This window comes from Phalacrocorax carbo, chromosome 2 (assembly GCF_963921805.1).
Source record: "Phalacrocorax carbo chromosome 2, bPhaCar2.1, whole genome shotgun sequence".
Taxonomy (NCBI): domain Eukaryota; kingdom Metazoa; phylum Chordata; class Aves; order Suliformes; family Phalacrocoracidae; genus Phalacrocorax; species Phalacrocorax carbo.
Window position 1 is genome coordinate 118845358 of NC_087514.1, and position 22825 is coordinate 118868182.

A 22825-nucleotide genomic window follows, 5' to 3' on the forward strand; every position below is an offset into this window, starting at 1 on the left:
GAAGTTAGTGGTGTGAGAATAGGGCCAGAAGAAAAGAAGGAGGAGGAAAATATGACTGAATTGGAGAGGGAGGGTTCATGGGATTCTGATTCTTCGGTTCTCTCTTAGCAAACTGCCTATCATACTTAGAACTGCTAGGGGTTTCTTGGGGTTTTGATGTATGTGCTGCTTTTACTATCTTTGGGCGCATCTGCTTTATGTCAGGTAAAATCCTAAACTAGCACCAACCTGAGCTGCAACAGGATAATTTATTAAAACTACACAATGATATGCAAAGAAGTTAGCTTAAGTCCCACAAGCACTGTAACCATGTACTTGGCATGCCTTACTCGAAGTAATATGCTCTGCCTTTCTGCATGGCAAATCAGGTGCAAAACTATTGAACAACATGGCAAAACTGCATTAATTCCATAAATATCTCCTCTTTATAGTCTCACAAAGCAAAATTCCGTGTACTTTTTATGCTGCTGGTAGTATATCAGTGCTCTTTCACTTTTCATTTGCTCCAAAAATAAAATGCATCTCTTCCATCATGCTAGTTTCCAAATTAGGGAAGTGGGATGGAAACATTATTAGAGTCTTTTATCTTTTTCTTGTGCTATGTCATATATGACTCCAGTAATATTTTCAGACTATTAGTGACTGGATAACACTAACTTGGGCTCACTGACGTTTAGCATCCTGATTAGAAAAAATAGCACAGCAGCCAAAAGTAATTTACCTCAAGTAAAATATCCACATCTTCTCTTCTCCCTTTTCCCCATTGGCTAATCTTCAGAGTACTGAAAACCTGTATTTTGGTCAGTGCTTTACTTATTAAGGGCCTAACATTCAAGAGAAGGACTTCTGAAATTTGGTTTTCAAGAATGTTACGAAGGTATTGATATTGTAATTGTAGACTGTATGATTTTATTTGAATAAAAAAGGGAGGATAATCTGGGGATCTACAGGCCTGGCAGTCTGACCTTGTTGCCGGGGAAGGTTATGGAGCAGATCATTGTGAGTGCCATCATGCAGCATATACAGGACAACTAGGTGCTCAGGCCCAGTCAGCACAGGTTTATGAAAGGCAGGTCTTCCTTCACTAACCTGATCACCTTCTGTGACAAGGTGACCTGCTTAGTAGATGAGAGAAAGCCTGTGGATGTTGTCTACCTGGGCTGTAGTAAAGCCTTTGACACCCTTTCCCACAGTATTCTCAGGAAAAAAATGGCTTCCCATGTCTCGGACAGGTGTACTCTTTGCTGGGTAAAAAACTGTCTGGATGGCCAGGCCCAAAGAGTTGTTGTGGATGGCATTAAATCCAGTTGGCGGCCAGTCACAAGTGATGTTCTCCAGGGCTCAGTGCTGGGGCCAGTTCTGTTTAATATCTTTATCAATAATCTGAATGAGGGGATCAAGTGCACCCTCAGTAAGCTTGCAGGTGACACCAAGTTGTGTGGGAGTATTGATGTGCTTGATGGGAGGAAGGCTCTGCAAAGGGATCTGGACAGGCTGGATCAATGGGCCGAGGCCAATTGTATGAGGTTCAACAAAGCTCAGTGTCGGGTCCAGCACGTGGTCCACAGCAACCCCATGCAACGCTACAGGCTTGGGGAAGAGTGGTTGGAAGGCTGCCCGGGGGGAAAGGACCTGGGGGTGCTGGTCAAGGGCTGGCTGAACATGAGCCAGCAGTGTGCCCAGGTGGCCAACAAGACCAACAGCATCCTGGCTTGTGTCAGGAATAGTGTGGCGATCAGGAGTAGGGAAGTGATGGTGCCTCTGAACTCAGCACTGGTGAGGCTGCACCTCAAATGCTGTGTTGACATTTGGTCCCCTCACTACAAGAAGGGAACTGAGGTGCTGGAATGTTTTCAAAGGAGAGCAACGAAGATGGTGAAGGGTCTAGAGCACAGGTCTTGTGAGGAGCGGCTGAGGGAACTGGTGTTGTTTAGCCTGGAGAAAAGGAGGCTGAGGGGAGACCTTATTGCTCTGCACAGCTACCTGAAAGGAGGTTGTAGCGAGGTGGTTGTTGGTCTCTTCTCCTGCGTAATGATTGATAGGACAAGAGGAAATGGCTTCAAGTTACATCAGGGGAGGTTTAGACTGGATATTAGGGAACAGTACATCACCAAAAGGGTTGTCAAGCATTGGAACAGTCTGCCCAGTGAAGTGGTCGAGTCACCTTCCCTGGAGGTATTTAAAAGACATTTGGATGTGGTGCTTAGGCACATGCCTCAGTGGTGCACTGGCCATGTTATGTTAATGGTTGGACCCGATGATCTTGGAGGTCTTTTCCAACCTAATTCTATGATTCTGTGATTGTTTGAAAACTTATTCCATGTAAACTGTAGGGCTTTTTATATTTTTCATTAGAACTTGTAAGTGTAATGTTGAGTACAGGAAAATACCTTAAACTTCCTCTGACACTGTGTGTGATATTAAACCTGTAATTTTTTAATGATTTTGTGTGATGGAGAGGAACATGGTCTAGTAAAATGGAAACTAAGCTCCCATTTGCAGAAAAGGATCCTGGAGTCCAAACAGAAAAGTTGAACATGAGGCACCCATTTGCTCTTGCAGCAATAAAGGCTAAAGAGGGCTGCAATAAGAAGGAATAACTGGAAGGTTGAGGAAAGTGATTATTGTCCACTATTAGGCACTCATGATATTTCATCTAGAACAGTGACCAGTTTTGAGCTCCAACCTATAAGAAAGACATTGACAAGAGAGGTGCAAGTCCAGAGAAGGGCAACAAAGATGTTTAGGAGGGTGGACCACATGCTGTTTGTATTTCCAGCCTCTGCCTGTACTATTACATGAATTTATTCCTTCCCAAGTGCAGAAATTTGTATTTGCCTTTGTTAAACTTTAGGAGGTTTCTGGCAACCCATTTTTTGAGCTATTCAGCTTCTAGAGCTCCTTCTGTATGTTAGTTTAGCCCTTCCTCACATCAACCGCTTGTCTCACTGCAAAATTATCTGCAAACTTGCTGAAGGTGCATCTTATTCCATCCTATTAACGTGCTATGTCCATGCTGTTAATGAAGGCATTCAACATTCATGAGCTATTTTGCTGTCTGAAAAAAAAAAAAAGGCTGAAGACAAGAGTATTATGGGTCATCAATTTCCCTTATTTCCCCATTACAGTATGATAATAATTCATGTATATATGGAGTTTTAGAAATTAAAACCCCTAAATACTTGTTAAACATTATAAGCAATTCAGGTTAGGGGGTCAGTCCTGTCAAGTTTTTTTGTTTCCAGGAGTCCAGACGTTAGCAATGAGGATTTCTTTCTGATTTTGTGTATGCCTCTCTTCAGCTGTCAAAAAGCAGTATTTTTGCAGGCTGATCATTCAGAGACCCTCGTCACTGTTTCCTTTCATGCCTCGTAGCCTTCAGAACTCTGTCATGCTCAGTGGAGTTGTGTTATGTGATAGACATTTTTTTTTAATCGGTTGCAGTTTACATGTTGAACTTTCCCCTTTCTCAAGGAAATTTTGCATGATGGCACTTGCTTCATTACTGCTTCTGTGATTTCATATTAGTAATAATGATACTGTTGTGCATTTCAGCAACTTGCTTGCAGGGTGGATTGCCTAGCATTAATTTTTCTCTCCCCTGAACTGTGTCCTTTTGCGTGACAGTACATCAGACATAATGATAACCACTTGTAATGTTTAAAAGTGAAATGGAGAATAACAGGCAACTGAAGTCACAGCGGGAATTTAATATAGCCTGTACTTGTGTTATCAGCTATTATACGTTTGTTCTTTTAACATTAATGACAATTTCCACTTAATAATTAGAGGGGAATAATATGATTCAGTTTAATTACTGAGGCTGGAATTTAGTAGGGAGACTAGGATTAATATAGGGTCTCTTGGGAATAGTTAAAGTGAGATGCTAAAAAGCTGAGACAATAGTGGTCATTTTTAGCATGGTCTTCTAAGAATGTGAGACTTACCCTTTTTCCCTCTGTCTTGGCTTCTATCTGCCAGTCTCTTTCTTTCCTCCCATTCCCCATCTTTTGAAATATTTTGGACAATTTTAAGTTAACCGTAGAGAGCAGAGAGGTCCAAATATACAAAGTTTGTATTCATTCTATAATAACATCTGAGGAAAGGAGAAAGACCCAAGTTAGTGCCATAGCTTAGGGAAAGGCAATATAGTATGGGCTGATCAATTAAATGTTCCTGGCTTAATGTACAGCAAATGGAGTGGTGCAATACATGAGATGCACTATATATTTATATGTGTGTGTGTATATGTACTTACATGTTTACCAGAAGAAAGGAATTTTAATACCTAAAATTTCCAAATTACAAAATTTTAAAACATTAAGTTTGCTACCTATAATCTTGGACCATTTCTTGCACTAGTTCTTGCTGATGGAGGTGAAAACTTCCCATCTGTGAATTCTATTTCCATTAGCATTTATTAAATTAAATTATAAAGCATAAAACTTATACTCTTATATAGTATTCTGAGATCTACCAGTAGGCCTGCAAAGATCTATTAATTAGTATATCCCCCATGTCTTTTCTGTATTCACTTCCTGTTTGCTTTTTCCTAAAATATCTGCAGTCTTCTCTTTTAGATTTGTAATCACTGAGTGCAACAGTGTCAATGCCTGAGGAGGGTACCTATGTAATGATCCCACAGGATCAGTCACTGCATGGGAAGAACTCCCACTATATCACATGCTTATAGTTCAGTGACATAGGATGAAGCAGTGCCAAGGTTTCAGAAACCGGGGAAAGGAGTCACCAGTGACAAGAATGGCAACTTATTACCATGGAGGTAGGCAGGGATATAGGATACAAATCTCTAAGAAATGGGCTATCGTTAGTTCTACTGGCCATGAAACAACCAGCTATCTATTACTTTGAGCTTGTCGTATTAAAAGGATTAACATTTGTCAACTATAAAATGAACACCCAGTTCTACATGCTAGAATCATCAGCTCTTAAGCTGATGTTCTAGGAGTACAGTAGATGCTAATCTGTTCCTATAGTCATTAGGGCAGTCTACTGAAAGGACATATTGTCTGTAATAGACATATTGTGTCTATTGACAAGCATTGACATAATGACAAATTTAGGCATAAGATGAACCACAAAGTCAGGTTTGGCTGCCTGATAAGTGAGTGGTGTTAGTGTGCAAGACTGCTTAATTATGTGGAAAGTGATAGCTAATAAACAGCCAAGTGTATCACAGTACTTAATGAAGTAAAACAGTACTCTAGTACAACTCAGAGATATATTTGCCTTCAATTCAGTCTTTTTGTCACCTCTTTCTTTTCTTGTGTTTCTGGATTTGTTTATTCATTTTACAGATATTTTGTACAAATTAAAAACAGAAAATGTAAAATCATCTTAATTGTCTGTAGTTAGTAGGGCTTTCAGACTTTGAGTCCTGTTTGTCATATTCAAAGGCAAAGTAATTCTTCATTCTAACTGTTGCATCAAGTGCATTTTGCTTATAGGAAGAGTTTGGACCTAGTATGTTAGATTGTAGAGAAATGTGTTTCAAAGGCTTTAGCTGCTTCATCAGGATCCTCATTCTGAAGAACTGAACAAAGCAGGTTAGAAAATAAATCTTACAGGCTGCAATGCATAAATTCTGATAGTCTGACTGCAGCTATTTATTCCTGATAATGCCTCAAATTTTTTAGATTTATATAAGCAACTATTTACAGAATGTATAAAAAGTAATTCCAAGTAATTCTGTCTTTAGGAAAGGTTTCCACTGTAATTCAAAGCTGATCTAGTAAATTGTTTGCAGCTTAGTATTACTTACTAATAAGTTTACATTTTTAGCTTTTTTGGAATCTCATTATGCTCCATAAATGGCTTATAAAATCTTTTTCATGATGGTCTTACAAGGAGACAATGTGTATGTATAAAGTTCAATCCAGTCATGCTGAATTGAATGACCTTTTCCAGATCTACTGCTGTGATCCTGTGTTTGGCTACTATCCTGAAGTAACCACCACTAGTAACTACCACTAGAATTGCAAGCAGAGATGTTTGTCTCGATGTTTAAAACCAGTTTCCATTATATGGTACAGAAAATCCTAAACTTATTCCTTACAAGTTAATGCTGTTGAATATCGGGAACTAAAGTAAAGGTGAAGTTATGGGTTTTAACACTTAGAACAATAAAACTACTCTCCAAGTTCTTCTTTAAAAATGTAATAGCTATTAGTAGTACATGGTACTTCAAGCAGTTTGTGGAAAAACTGAAGTTCCTAAGGAAGGACCTTTAGTGGAAATGCAGAATGTCAGCTACAGCAGTTGTTATATCCAATATCATATTAAGTAAGCATGGTAGGTGCTTAAAGCAGGGACAATTATTAAAAAGGAAGAGATCTGCAATAAACTTTGTAGTCAGATCATCATAACTCGTTTGCACCTCATGAAAGAAAGATCAACCTTCATGGGTGAGGTATCCTTATTCATCTTGTGGTCCACTGCTTTGACTTTTAGTCAAATGTCAAGAGATTAATTAAATTTCAAATGTCTTCACGTGTCATGTTGTTAAAGTCTGTTAAATATTGCATAACCAAAAAGTTGCACTCATGAGGCCAACATCCAACTTTAACCTTTTTCTTTTTTTTTTTTTTTAAAGTGTATCAGTCTTTTACATACACAGAGCTTTAACATAATGATAGGTAAATGAAAATGAATTCTGAGCTCTCTAGATAGACCCCAAAGGTTTCTAGCTTACTTAAATCTTTGGAGGATATTCTTCTATCTTTTACTTCCTCACAGATAATTGTATTTCAGCTTCAGTCTCCAAAAGACATTTGATTATGCTTCCCATAGCACACTTTTAAAGAATAGCTTCTAGCTTCCAAGCCAGCTCGCTCTCACCTGCTAAATCATCCGTGTTCATGAAATTAAGAAGTAGACTTCACTAACTTGGCAACTAAGATCTTCCTCCCTACCACACCCACCTATGCAGTAGTCTGAACGACTGTACGACACTGAGAAGGCATTGATGTGACATTGCATGGGACTTTCATTTTAGGAATACAGGTGAGTTGTTGGGGTAGCTGGCTTCAAAGTTGCAGGATTTTCTTCCAAGATGGGAGAAACTAAGACAGCAATCAAGAGGATGACCATGGATTAGTCATACAGGAGAAGTTTACTTGTAAGGGAAAGGCAGTAGTTATGAAACCCTGTAAGATACCTTACTTAAATTTATATGCCCTTAAAAAAAAAACCCAAACCAAAAGAAGCAAAAAACAGTTTGTGAAGTCAGGCACACATTCAAACTGGTTCTGAAGCCATTTGTTCATTCCTTATTAGCCCCTATTTATTCCTAGGAGGCAGGAGTTTTCTGCAAAACTTTTATAGGATACAATATAGGAATATTTGTTCAGTGACCGAAGATAGAAAATGTGTTGTTTCATGGCAGTACTTTATACCTTCTTCTTGTACATCACCCTAAGCAAACACAAAGCTTAGTTCATATGCAGCATATTGGGATTCTGGATTAAAAGATTGGCAGGGAGAATAAGTTAGGGCAAGCAACATAAGTAAGAAACTAAAAATTTTTTTCTGTATTTAATCAATGTTTTGAAACAAAATGCTCTCAGTTAAATAAATGTCAAGTATGAAATTATTTTAAAATACAGAAAATAAACTCAGACTTATATCAACCTGTCTGAGGACTTGCAAATGTTGTTTCTATATCATTTGGATGTGACAGGGAAAATCCCTCATTAGGAGGTGTACACCTTACAGCCTCTGCTGCATAGGACCTAAGCTTTTCACAGCTCTCTGCTGGTAATGTAGTAGTTAGTTCAGCTCTTGAGTACAGAAACGTCTCTATGAACATCTAAAGATAATAGTTGTGTGTCACTATGTTCATTTGAGTTACAGCTTATATAAGAAGTCAGTGGTGGTTGAGCCTGAAGAAATCTCTTCTATGATGTTATGAAGTTCAGAATGGTTTTTAACAGTATTAAGCCATGTTTTTCTGACCTAAAATGCCAGTCACTCAGGTGGAAGGGTATAACATCACATGGGTAAACTTAGAAGTCTGGTATCATAAAAGATAAGTGGGAATCATGTCAAAATAGCATGCTAGTAGTGAAGTCTTTGAGGAAAATATAACCTGTGTCATCCTGTGATATTCAACATTACAGCCATCTGAAAAGGATGAAAATAGAAACGGTAATTGCTGTAAGAAACAGTTATGCCATTCAAGTAGAACCAAGCCTGTTGTTGTTGAGAGCCATACCCATAAGGTGCAAAATGTCACAGCATGCTTGCTAAGACTTCAAAGGATAACATAAGTTAATAAAGGCTCAACAGGTTATTAAGCTTGTCTCGCTAGTGCTGTACTGTAAAAGAGGGCTGGCCTTTTCTGTGGCTGGAGTGGGCTTCCTGATGCTATCCCTGTGGCCAGTCAAGCAGATCATCTTGCAAGATAGCTGCCTGATTAAACTACCTAAGGTATCTCAGTTTAACACCTAATTGATGGAAGAGAAAGGAGTAATAACAAAAAATGTTCAAAACCCTTTCATTCCATGATATTCTAGTCTGAGGGGCCCTATGCAGAAAGCTGATGGTATAACTGATCAGCTGAGTTTAATGGTGGGAAGTTAGTTCAATAAATATAGCAATTCCAAAACTAAGGCTGTCTTTATATTTCTAATATGCCAAACATCATAGATACTTTTTTATGCCTGTCCAATTCCTAAGCAAGACTAAGACTTAAGGTTTTGGCTGAGCAATTGCATGGACTGATAATGTTTGGAAGCAGAAAACTAATTTGAAAAATGAGTTTTTTATGTTAAAATGTGAGGCAATAACTTTGTATCTGAGGATGTGCATATCTGAAAGTTTTCTAATGATAGACTCAGGACTGGGAAAAAGAAAGGAATCTGCAAAGTCTCATGTTCCTCTTCACCCACTTATTGATGAAAACAATAGCTTTTCCTCTCCTCTAGAGACTGTCGTCCTTGCATCCATTCTAGATGCTGCTTTTCTTGCTGTCTAATTTAAGCATTGTTGTTAGACATGATGCTGAAAGGAGGTTGTAGCGAGGTGGTTGTTGGTCTCTTCTCCCGCGTAATGATTGATAGGACAAGAGGAAATGGCTTCAAGTTACATCAGGGGAGGTTTAGACTGGATATTAGGGAACAATACGTCACCAAAAGGGTTGTCAAGCATTGGAACAGTCTGCCCAGGGAGGTGGTTGAGTCACACATGTGACATCCAAATGTCACAAGACATTTGGATGTGGTGCTTAGGCACATGACTCAGTGGTGCACTGGCCATGTTATGTTAATGGTTGGACTCGATGATCTTGGAGGTGTTTTTCAACCTAGTACATTTCTGTGTGTATATTTTATCAGCTAGCTGTTCCTTCTTTCTTGATTGAGGAAAAAGATATGTGTTTCCCTCTGAATTTTTAATATGAATGGGGGGAAGAAATAGGATATCTTTATAAAGTCTAAAGCCCTTCTTTGTCTTTTAGGAGATTGTAAAAACTGGGAAGACTTTTTTTTTTTCCATTACCACCCACCTTTTAAAAAGATAAGGAATAATAAGGGTGGAAACTTGTTCGCCTGCATCCATTTAGTTTCAACTTGTCTTATCGTTCTTGAGGGCCATTCTTTCTTTGCTTACCACTTTGCAGTTTGCTTACTCAAAAACCTCTCACCCCTATTCCTGTGAGACTTGGCAAAAGTCTGGTAAAGTGTAGTTAATGGATTTATTCACACTTTTAAAAGACTGTATTTACTAGCTTACATGCCCAGATTGTGACATACAGCTTTTTAGCCAATACAGCCATGAAATATGACTTGTTTTGCTGGATGACAACAAAAGTACTGCTACTGTATGTATTATATAAAGAATCAAAAAAACAGTAGAATTATCCGTGATGGCTCAACAGTATTTCCAATACACATTTTTGCCAAATAAACTAGCTGTATCCTTTTCAAACACGGATATTGTATATTTTGATCCCATCACCCAACCCAGAATGACGTGAAGCGTGGGTTTATGCCATTATTTATCTTACAAGAAAAGCATGCTTGAACTGTTACTTACTATGCATATTCTTCAAAAATTACATTGAATGTTGCTGAGTTCAGAGAGCATGTGGTTCAAACAACAACACAAGAAGCTGAATTTAGCAGCAGTATTTTGTCTATAGCGTGAGGAAAAGTCATAAGCAAGATAAGGAAAAGACAGATACAATACCCAAGGGAACAGATTATCAAGGAAGGTTTAGGGGTTTTGACAGAAGTTATGGAAAGAACAGCATTGCTTACAAGATTTTGCCTGCCTAGGCTATGGGTCAAACAGTCACTCAGACTGAATCTGTGCCTTATGGGATCAGCCTGAATATAGAGATACTGTCAGTGCAAGAACTGACTGGGGGCTCTACCTAGCCCTCTGGAAGAAAACCTGTGTTCATGAAAGGTGTGCATACAGTCATGCTAGTAACCAGTGACAGTAACATATCCAGAAGGCAGTAGATGACCACTCTTGGCAGTAACTTCCTAATTCAGTTCCATCAAGCTGGCCAGTGTTGGTGCTGCCTGTGATGCCCAGTCTCCCTGGCTGAGTTGTAGCCCACTATCCCAGATCATTGCAGTGTTCTGGCAGGCCAAGTTGTGCAAAATGTTCCACCTCTACTTGCCATGAAATTACTTCTCTTGAAAACTTAATTGCTTCTCTTAAAACTTCTCATCTTTGGTGTCTAGTTATTGCATAATTTGTTGATAGTCCAGTTTCACAGATCTTAATTCTTCCAGTTTTCCCTGGAAGAATGAGCTGCTTTTACTTGGCATAGATCCACACTCCTCTTTTTATAACCTACTTCCGAAGTTCCTCTCCCTTAAAGCACAATCTTCATTAACCCTAGTCAGCGCTCTCTTTCTAAAAATGTTGATGAGCAAAAGCAAAGGACAAGCCTAGTTCAAACAAAGCAAAACCAGTATTTTGAGTAGATCTCAGCTATTTACAGGTAGCAGCAGCACGTTGGTTCCATCTGGAAAAGTGTGCGCTCCTGTACTGAAACTCATTGGGCATTCTGAAAGCCATTTGACATACTAGCTTTCTCTCTGAACCAGAAGAAGTGTTTCTTCACATACACTGAGAGAAGCCTTATCAAATATGCCATCATGCCACCATTCTGTAGGATAGCTATTGCAATCCTCAATCCTAGACGGAAGCGGTGACCTGTGTTGAATCTGTTGTAGAGCATATTATTTTAGAAAATGCTGGGGGTATTACTTCATTGTTTCAAGCTACTATTAAATTTTATCATCCTGGATGTTTGTCCCTTCACTTGAGATAGCATGAAGGAGGTACAAAGGAACATGAGCCTTTCATTGCAAGCTCCCCCTTTCCCGTGATTAAAATTAAATTAGTTTAATAATTAAAAAGAGATTATAATAAGAATATTTTTTTTAAATGTAAGGAAAAATAGGAAAAAACAAACAAACAGAGATGAAAATAAACCCCAAAAAGCCAAGTGATGCAAATTAAAAGAATTGCTCACCGCCAACTGACTGATGCTCAGTCAGTCTGGGAGTAGCAGCCCCACCCCACAACATCCCCTCCAGTTTTATTGCTGAGCATGACATCATAAGGTATGGAATATCCCTTTGGCCTGTTGGGGTCAGCTGTCCTAGCTGTGTCCCCTCCCAAATTTTCGTGCACTCCAACATATTCACTGGCAGGGTAGTGTCAGGAGTAGAAAAGGCCTTGATGGTGTGTAAGCACTGCTCAGCAGTAATTAAAACATCAACACTATTTTCAGCACAAATCCAAAACAGCCCCATACAAGCTACTGTGAAGAAAATTAACTGTCCCCGCCAAAACTAGTACAGGTACTAAAACAGGGCTTGCATACCAAGTTTCTTTTGCTGTCTGTTACACATCTTCACAGGGTACCCACTTAACATAAGAATCCTGGCTCTCTAAATCCTTCTTTTCTGTTCTGTGGTGGCCATATCTCTCACTGTCGTCACTGTAGTTAAATCAGTGTTCTTAACTTTTTTTTCACCTCTGAAGAAACTATTGCCCTTGAGCAAAACAGAATCCAGATTCTCAGTTAAAGCATCAGATCCGCAGCAGGATCCAGTTCAGCTTGTTATTGGGGAGAGTAGTATAGTTCGGTGTTTTTTTGTTTCAAAACTGGGTGGATTGGGCCAAGATAGATGTAGTAGACAACCATTCCCTGTGATCTCCTTCCAGTGCTTACACAGAAGTTTCCCCAAGAGTCTGAGCTAGTCTATTATACTATACACAGGCTACGCTACGCTCAGCTACAGGTACCTGCATAGAAAATGTACAGGCTGTCTGCAGCCCAGTGTCAGTAGACCCATGCTCCCTGTTGAGATAGGGGAGACATGGTATGGAATGCATATTCAAACACAAAAAGGTTTTTACAGTACTTTGAGATCCAAGACTGCCCCTTGATTAAATAAGCTGAGCTGTAGCACTGTCTTAGCTCAGCGCAGCCATTTGAAGCCAAGATAGTTGGGGTCAAGTAGCTGCACTGACAGAAAATGGAGGCTCTGTTGGTCTAGGTTGTACTAATGATGAGTATCAGGTTAAGGCATTTTTGGTACAGCCTAAGATGACAGTTTCATCACAGTGTGATGGATTCCAGCTCAAAAATCCCAGTGGTAAGGTTGAAAATCATGGATAGGTCAAAGTATCACAAGCATCCGTGCAAACAAAACAAGATGTGTGCCTAATCTACTCTTAATAAGAAGGATAATAACATCTGAGGTAAAAAGTCTGTGGTTAAATTTTAGAGATTTAATCAGCTGTGGCATTATTAGTATGGCCAGATGATAGCAAATTAGAAGAGAGCCTGCTGGTCAAAGTTATCCTAACACTTTTTCAGAAAACAGTTGACTTAGCAGAGTAGGTTTAAGGCTACGGAATTTGGTCATAGCTGCAAAACCGGATTTACTATCGTGTAACATCCTGACCTCTGTTTGAGCCCTTTGATCATGTAAATGTAAATACACCAAGGCCACCTTGGACAGTTGCAATTACTAGTTGTCAGCTTTCATTTCTGTTGTAAACTTAATTGATGAATAATGCAGGATGTTACAGGAAACTGGCATAGATTCAGTTTTGTTGTAATAAACAGCAGCAAATTCCACTTAGTGGATACTCTAGACTTTGCTTTTGTGCTTTGGTCTAGTTGTAACAATTGTAAAAGACTGCCACTTGAAAATCCAAGTATTTCTACTCTGTAAATTTTCATCCTATGGAAGACCAATGTAAATAGACCAAGAGGAGTAGGAATAAATATTTAAAATCTTTTCTTACAAAGCGTGACTTTTCAGTAGGGAAATGTATAGAGTTTTTACCCTTAACCTTTGCCGAATATATGTGGTAACAGTGGTCAACTGTGTTTTATTTCTGAATTTATAACTCTGAAAACTTAAGAGAGTTTTCTGAAGCCAGGGTTCGTCGGTCCTTATCACTCTCAATCCAGGGACTCTTAAAGGCTTAGCTAGAGCAATTAGTGTGGTAACGTTGTTCAAAGCCGTTGAATGCTGTCAATTTGTGACAAGAGTTTAGGGCTGTGTCTGCATTCTGAGGCTGTTCGTATCTGGTCTGTACAGATTTTTTTCAAAAAGGCAGCTCTCAAAGTTTGAATGTGATCTCTCAAGGATTTTGGTAGAAGGGAAAGTTGATGTCAAAGCAGCAGCACGTTAAGATATTTGAAGTAGATAAACAGAGTTTAATCTTGTGTGACAGGAAGTCTATTATTAAAATGCCAATCTCTTTAAAATTTCTAGTTCTAAATTAAGCCCAGGATATAAACTCCCCCTCTGTTTTATCACATGGTAATTGTTGCAGGCTTGATCTTTTTGAGCGGTAAGTCAAAAGTCTTTACTGAATCTTTACTGACTCTGAAGCTTGCTGAATGCAAAGAATTCCTAATCTAACCAAAATAACAGGTTTTAACCTAGTGAAGAACATTTTCTCTAGTTTTTGCTGTTAATTTGACGACTTCATGCAACCTTTGTTTTTCTAAAAAGCATACACTATATATTAATTCACAACATGCACACAGAATTTTTTCCATGTAGCTGTGAAGTAACAACCACTAATATCTCAGGCTAGTTTTAAAGGAGGTTTTAAAGACTGTTGCCTCTCAGAGAGTAAGGTGTCCTGTTAGATATTCTTATTCCTCATGCAGGTAGTTAAAAACTGCTGTTTGGAAAATCTCCTAAGCATCACCTAACTTCTGTCGGAAAAAGTCAAGAGATTTTATTTTAGCTGACACCTTGTAGGGGATGAAATAGGGTGTATTAGTATCTGGCTTGAAGTATAGCATGCTGTAGAATTACTATGCTTTACAGAATGACTACCATCTCTAATGTATCTCTGACACATGGGGAAAAACATCTCTCTGAAAAGCGACTACAAAGTTTACTTAACAGCAGTAATAGTCAATCCAGACAATGTGTTTTTATTATATTACAGTCTTGGTTTATTTAATTTTTTTTTTTTTTTTGCGATGGAAGGTTGTGCTTGCATGTACTGCACAATTGACATATGGAAGACTGTATCAACAAAAATGCTTAAATTCATATGAAAAGATTGCAAGCTATGTGTCTAATGTATGCACAACTGGGGACAGAAATATGTGAAATGCGTACTTGGTGAAGTCACTGTATTACCTCCACCTCCATCCCCCCCCAGGTCTTCCAGCTAGAAGGGTCATTTGAGTGTATGAATCTGTTTCAGGCAAAATCAGATGGGTTAATGCAGGCTGCTAGTTTGAACAGTTTAAAGCAGCCTAGCACAGCTTGTCAGGGGAGACTAAGGAGTACTCACATCCTCTGTCTGTCTTGCGCACGCGCGCTCACTCACAGCTGTAGGGGTAATAATCTCCAACAGTTGATCGCTAGTAAACAGCTGAGAAGAACTGGTGTTTGCCGTCAACAAAGCTGTTTACAAAATGAATGTCTGTCAGGCAGCCTTAGCCTTGTACTCTACTGTACTGTCAGTTATCTCTTGGGATGATAGCACTCTATTTTACATGCATCAAGGACCTTATGCTCCCTGATTTGCAAAAAAGCAGCATATTTGTGATGTGTATAACATGCATTAGTGACAGCACATTTTATGGCAGCACATTTTATGACTCTGTTGGGAACTAATTTTCATCTCTGGAGAGCAAAAGTTTGATTTGAATAAATAATTTAAAAAGAAATGTTTCTTTTATGTCCAGTCCCACAAGCTGCCTTATATGAGCATTTAAAGTTTGTGTGTGCATCTTCAATGGAACCTACCCTTTAGCTATGTTTTTCTCTATTCTTTTTGTAGTAAATGTCCAATTATTCTCAGCTACTTACAGCACATAAGGAGCAGGTAGCGTTTCTGGAGACTGTGGTGCCAACAGCATGGTATCCAAACAAATCAAACCCGACTGCTAAAATGAGACACTATTAAAGTCTTATCAACACTGAATAGATCCCCTGAAAATCATTACAGTCCATAGTTCTGTACTGTTTGCTTGTATAAATTTTGGATTATTGTTTTCTGATAGAACTAGAAAGCATTTGAATGCTCTTAAAATTATTTTTTGAAAGAAAATTGCCTTCTTATCCTTCATTCTATCCCTGTTGAATGAGTTTGTGTTCATGTTCAATGTCTTATACTCCTAGCAGTGAGGACCATCTCAGTAAATCTTATCAAGAACAAAATCCCCTGCCTTCAAAACTTTGATGCTATGTACCTAGATGTGCTGTGAACTTAGTTTCAAACAACTTGGATATCTTTCCTGACTTAATTATAGTATGGTTGCGTTAGTCTGACACAAAAACTTGAATTCAGTTGATATTTTGTCACAGAAACCTTAATGAGATTATAAAATGGGGAAATGCCTTTATTTATTTATTTACTTGTTTGTTTGTTTGTTTGTTTATTATTTTCAAAAGCATCAGGAACTCCCAAGGGGTCAGTGATTATAATTTCAGAAATACTTATTTTCTGTGTATGTCATTCTAACCACATCTTTTCATACAAAACATTTACAGTCTCTCCTAGTTGGTATAATTTGTTATATTTTACTGCTTTTGTATTTACCAGTCAAGCATATTCAACATTATGTGATTTTATTATTTCTAAATTGTTCAAGTTGCATTTTTAGTATCTTTTACTACACTCATTTTTTTTCATGAGAGAATCCACTCAGTTTTCTGTCTTGTAGTTGGCTGTTCTAAACACCCCTTGGTCTTAATCACCTACGTGTTTGTTCCATAGATTAAATTTTAGAAGAAAGTAAATTTCTGTGTTGGCAGGATTTTCTTTGGCTGAGAAGAGTTTGATATGGTCCCCTGGGGAGTCATCAGTTCTGCCCTCTTTCTTCACAAGTGAAAGATGTCACCTATAAACTGCCTTCTAACAATAACCGCTAAACATTGCCAGACCTGAAAAAGTGAAGTAGAACTGTGCCATGCTTTGACTGAGTCAAAGCAGAAAAATCTTGCTACTGAGAATGTCAGGACTGTGTTCCTCTCAGGCATCCACACTCAAGATAACATAGTACTTCCTAGTCTGCTTTCAACCTAGTTGTATTAAAGGTGATAACTGGCTTTTCTTCCCTACTTGTTATTATTCTTTCCACATCCATTTTCCTGCATGTACAAGCAGGTTTGCCTGCTCAGGCACCGTTGGTGAGTGCCCTACCTGCCATGTGTGTAGGGAAAGCTGAGCCACAGGCTCTTGCCATGAAGTGAAGCTCTGGAGAGCCTTGGCTGCTGCAGTGTGACAGAGTCAAATGAGATTTTTGTTCCTCAAACCTAGAGATTCATTATTCAGTCACAAAATATCCAGTCACTGTCCTGGTACTAGGAATACACTGTCCAATATGTGCAACATTTTCTCCTTTAGATGCTATTAATTTTTAAGATCAGAATAGAAAATAATTTTCAGGGCATCAGTCATGCAATTTGCATGTTCAACAGCCCTGTAGTTTTCTTTCCACTTGATCTGACATTCATAACTCACCAAATCTTGAAATCAGTAGTGATCTAATATTCTATCCTGGTTTATTCTTCCCTCAATAATAGTATAATACTTAATCCAAATAGTTCCTAAAACATAAACAGTAACAAATAATAAATAAAAATAACTATAAAAGCAACAAAGCTCTTTTAAAAATGCCATTACCCTGAAGATACCATTTTCTTTATGTTGCCTATTTTAAATTGTTCAGAAGAGGAAGTCTTGAGTAGTAGGGCTGTGATGCAAAGATGGCAAATTAAATCTTAGGTTTAGGTAGGTAAAGAGGGTTTTATGAAGAATCTTTATGATGTGATGGATTGTCTTAAGTGCTCAGGTACTGAGGAGCTAATTCCTGTGAGAAAGAATATATCAAACTGCTGTCCTGCATTTCTTCTTAGCAATATTTTTGAGTTTTATCATTGACACTAAAAAGATTATGAAGTATGTTTTCTGGTTAGCCTGGCAGTATCATTTCTAGTTCCCAATATGTTGTTATTTTTAGTCATTTTATAAAAAAGAATATAAAAAACCCCAAGCAGGTCCACTCTAAGTAAAAGAAGGAAGAAAAGTCTAGTGAATATAGAATATTTGGCAGTATCCCTGGGGAGTCAGTTGTGTAGGTGTGATACAAATAGGAGAAACAGCTCTCCAGAGAGCAACGTGTAGAAAGGAACAAAGAGAAACCTTTTTGCCGGGCTGAGGGTTTTGCTTCTGGCTCCTTGGCTGCGTGGTGGCATTGTTCGGAAGAAGTGCACCTGCTCTAACATTTTCTTCAGCTAGAAGCACACAGGTTTGTTGAATGCTCTAATTGCTGGTAGGCATGAAAGGATTGCCTAGAAGATTGCTGTCCTTTGATGTTTCGTACGATTTGGAAGCAAAGATTTCTTTTCCTTTATCCATCTTGCTAATAGGTGAGAATAAAATATCTCCTCTCAGCTTTCATTCCAGAAGGTATCATGGCACATTCTGTCCGATTAGCTGTATCATGGGCCAAAAGACTCCTTTTATCTTTTGAAAAGATTTGTAAAACGCAAGCATAGTCATCACAGTCCACATTCATAAAGCATTATCAGCAATGTGTTTGTTTGATTGCAGGGGTGTCTGGGCAGGAGAAATATTCAGCTTTGAACACTGTCAAATGCTATAAAACTGTGGCTAGGAATTTTGGATGCAGTCCTTTTAATACATACTATGAATCTTGGAGTGCAATTAGAACAGGTTCTTTGTTTATTTCCAGTTATGTTAATTTATAAACAAAATAATTCTAATACAAAATCCAAGTTTAGCCTTATTTTTCTGCAAAATTTGAATAGCAGAGAACTGCACTAAGGCTTGGTATTTTGAAGATCCTCCTTCTACAAATAAATAAAGGCACGATTATTGCACTGTGAAGTATTGCAGTAAATCTAAACTGTAACTATAGCTTTAAATGATATGATGTAATATATTTTAATTGTTTGCTGAAATCTGCAAATTAGAGCAACAAAAAAAACCTATAATACGTTACCTAATGAGTTTTTACTTAATTCTTTTAATAAGGAATGCCCAGCTGAATGAAATTATCATGCATTACGTTAACCCATGTAAACTGTCACTAACACTTTTCTCTTGACAAAGTGGACTGTTATCAACATACTTAGAAGTACTAGAATACTTAAAAATCTGCAGCTGTCCTCAGTAGAACAATCTTCCACAATTTAATGAGGTTTACGTCTCCACTATGATGCAGAATTCAGATTCAGATCCACCACTTCCAAAGTTCAGGAGTGCATGGGGTGCGCCTTTGAATCAGAGCTTATTTTGCTTTCTAATGTACAGCTGAGAATTACTGCAAAGAAACTTAGGTCTGTTCAATATGTCTCAGAAAGATATTGTCTGAAGTTTCTAAAGATAATATTATAAATAACAATAAATATATTTCTGAAGTTTTTAAAGATATTGTTTTAGGTATTATTGGAAATTAAGAAGCATGTGGTTCTTGAATCACTTGTAAAATCTGGCAGAAGATCTTTAATGTATCTTCTGAAACTTAGACACCCATATGCAATTATTATGTTATGATTTACTGAGTTATGAATGCAGTTTCCTTTTTGTAGAGCTACATCCTCTTTTTCAGACTATCTGTTGTGGGATTCAATTTTTGGAATACTGAGACATATTGGCCTTGAACTTTATAGTACCTTTTGAGTAAATTGGTTACATTGCCAATGGCCAAGTCCATTAAAACTCTATTGAATTTTGTCATGGTCACTGTAAATTATACCAGCTTCCCAACTTTTTCTGCTGAGGGCAAAGGATGTGTATTTTGCCTTGTGGTGTAAGCAAGAAGTATATTTACATGTCTACAATTGTGGCCTCCAATTTTCATTTTGTTGTGACATAATAAAGTATTTTAAAGAGCATGTCTGGAACTTTAATTGACAAGAGGTCAGTCTGTTTTATTTTTTTCATCTGTGGAACCAAGTGTTTATCAGGTTTCTGTATGAATCATCCAGTGTGTTAGGGAACATTTTGCACCAGTGTTTTATTTTAGATGTCTTTATTATAAAGTTTTGATGTGTTAAATTTTCCAAAGGTATTTTAAGTCCAGGACATTTTTTTCCCCAAAAATTTCCAAATTTAACATGCATATCTTTGTACATACAACTCTGTGTGAGCATGTATCTACCTATATAAAATCCACTAATTCTGATGTTTTTGTTAACTAAGTAAATGTGAATATTCTGGCATATTTCAGGTGTTTGGAGGCAGAGTTGCTAATACACATACCCTTAAGAAGTAAATACTTCAAGATCATAACATCTAGGTGATTATATTATTCATGTCTCAGTGGGTGGGGAGAAGGTTGAGCATTTGGTTCACCTCCCCATTCACCGAACAGCAGAGCTGTGAGACTCGGGCTGGTACAGTCAAGGGAATAAACAAGTCGTTCTCTTCAAAACTGAAAGGGAAAGGATTCCAGATCGGAGTCGTGGATCCTGTTGTTTCGTTCACTACTAGTCATTCCCTACCTAGTGCTATAAATGCAGAGAGGACTACTGCCTAAAAAATTCTCGATGATGACCCATACAATGCCTCCATCTGAAAGTGGCCTTCTCAGTGTTAATCTCCAAGTCACTGTCTTAAGGGTTATATGTAAACCATCTAGAAATAATAGGGGTGACTCATTCATTTTGATGTGGCTGTGGGTTTTGTGGTCATATACAGGGAAAAACAGTGTGTACTTGGACATATCCATGCAGGCAATTTTGCAGACCTTGCTTTGATAGGGACCAACTCTTACTGAACTGTTTTCTTAGGTTTATTCTAATTTAGCCTCATAAAAAAAAGGCATAGAATAACCACAAGTTTTGTATCGGGTAGACATAAAACTGTGTCTGGGGTTTTTTCTTGGTGGGTATTGGTGACATCGCTTAAATATGTCTCTGCCTGTGATCTGCTTTTTGTATGAAATGTTCACAACTGCAGCAGAAACTGTACTTTAAAAAAGGAGGAGGAAATTAAATGTGTGAGATTAGACTGATATAATTTTGAGAGTTTGGTTTATGCAGACAAAAACCCAGGAAATTCAAAGCTTAGACTGAGCTGTAGACCATCAATCAAACTGCTGGGGAAAAATAATGCTAGGAGTCATAGAAAACACAAAAAGATCTGAGATAGAAGAAAAGTGCAAGTCTTAATAATCCTGACCCATAACTGTATTCTAAGTGAATGTTTTTGTATTTAATTTCCTGTGGAAAATATTGAGGATGATGAATAGTGGAGGAGAATATTTCTTGGAAGTTTAATTAATTGGTGGGTCAGCTTTCAAGGCAAAACACCCCAGATTTTACTACTCTCAAAGGCTGAATGGTGTTATTACATATTGTATTACACGATGTCTCACTTTAATCTTGTATTGATGTTTGTAAAGGTATATACAATTACTTTTTAAAGGAGAACTTATAAAAGGAGTCTTTATACTTCAGTAAAATCAGTGAATGACTTCAGTTATTTTTGACAGTCATGTGGACTAGAAGCTAATATACTAATAAACTACAATGTTACTGTGTAAGTACACCCAAGTCACAGAATGCTTAATTGCCAGGTTAAAAGAAGATAGTTTACAAACATAATTATGTTCTTGGTGCAGAGCAAAGTATCTTCCATTCCTTGCAAATGTTTGAAAGAAAAGGATTAATACCAAATATAATTAACTTGGTCACTTTGTATTTGAAAATAAGAAAGATTCTGAACTGAATTGGTGTTGCCTTGAAATGGATTATATTTTTTCTGATATGTGAATTGATTTGTGGGTAAAGCAATCTACAGGAGCTGATGTTATTAAATTCCAAAGAAGCTGGAAAACAAAGCTTCAAGACAAGAAGGTATTTTCAGGAAACTTTTTACTACCACAAGTCAGACAAATCTTAATAACATTTCTGGTATAGTATTCAGTATTTCATTTATAGTGCTCTTCTGAATATGTTTTATGTTAAGCATAACACTGTTCAATTCTACAATTAAAGCATATGGGGAAGGTTGTAATTGGCAGACCAGGTAAGAAAGAAAACTTTAGGCTCTGACCTTGATGTGTCATTTTGTAACAGCCTGGAGAAATTAATTCTTGTGACCAGGAGTGTTGTGAAGGAGGCTTGTGTATCAGTATGCTACAGAAAAGTTTAGGATTCAAAGTATGTCGTTGTTTAATGAATGTTACATAGTTTTCCATGCAGTTAGCAAATTTGATTGTATCAGTTTAGTTCTCCTTATGAGCTGCTCCAAATAGAAAAGGTGGTAATTATAATAATGGAAAAAAAGAAGAAATTCAATAAATATTCATAATGTATGTGAGATTTGTTTTTACACTAATCTATTATTTTTGACTGGCTACCTTCTACATTGTTCTTTTCCTCATAGTCTATTTGGGGTTTTTTGTCTCACTTTCTCTGTAGGACTGGCTCATCACATCTGTAATCTCCTAATAGAAACTGTGGCTCTGTACTTGGAGGCAGATGATAAAAGCAGCACCAAGACAGCAAATGCACTGCTTTTGTCCTTGCTTGACATTTTGCACTGCATGCTGATGTATACAGCAAACATTGTGCGCCAGGCTTTACAGGTATGGATTTTATTTCCTGGGGTCATCACCAGCTTAAAAAACATTTTTAGATAACTTCCTATTATCCTAATAATGAAATTCCTGCTATTCTGATCTTATTGAATTTTTAGTTTGGTGGAAAGAGAAGAGCATGTATTTTCAGCTGCATACCATTTGGCTTCACTATCCATACTAGTCTCACTATATGCTGAAAACACAGATCCTAGCTGACTCTCATTTCTGTATCCCATAAACAGCTTAATTCAATAGTTGCTTAATGATAGTTCAAAGCATTTTTCTTCCATTCATTTTAAAAGCAAAAGATTACTTTGTAAAAAACAGTATCTTTTTTATTATAAATCACATGTGATTACTGTGCTTGAAAAACATATGTAGCCTGTGCATGTGCACTGACAAAAGTATTTCTTCTCTTATGCTGATCAACCTGTCTTCCAAGTTTCTATTTGAACCACTGCAAATCATGGCATTGGTAGGACTTTCTCCTCCAGCGAAGAGTTCCTCATCCTTAAAAATGGGCCACAAAAAGATACTATGCAAAGAAATTGCACATAACACCTTAAGAACAAGACAAGAAAAAACGTTAATGTTTTTTTAGATGTAACATTAAGCTAGCAATATTTGCTTTGTTTTTAAGTGATCTGCCAAATTTCTAGGTTAGTCAACTGGAAGTAACTTCTGTATTTAGGCTGCAAACAGCAACACTTACTCTTTGTGTTAGGTTTTTAA

The 22825-nt window shown here is 37.6% G+C and overlaps 1 protein-coding gene across 8 annotated transcripts in view; it reads left to right on the forward strand.

Moving 5' to 3' along the window:
* Positions 1-22825, forward strand: part of ULK4 (unc-51 like kinase 4) — a 250315-nt gene that overhangs the window by 160606 nt on the left and 66884 nt on the right. For 7 of the 8 annotated variants that reach the window (XM_064444057.1, XM_064444056.1, XM_064444058.1 and 4 more), the window contains one exon: positions 21933-22099. In XM_064444057.1, the coding sequence (XP_064300127.1) occupies positions 21933-22099 (167 nt within the window). Of the gene's footprint in view, positions 1-21932; positions 22100-22825 lie in introns of those variants that run through there. The other variant, XR_010371656.1, reaches the window with a different exon arrangement.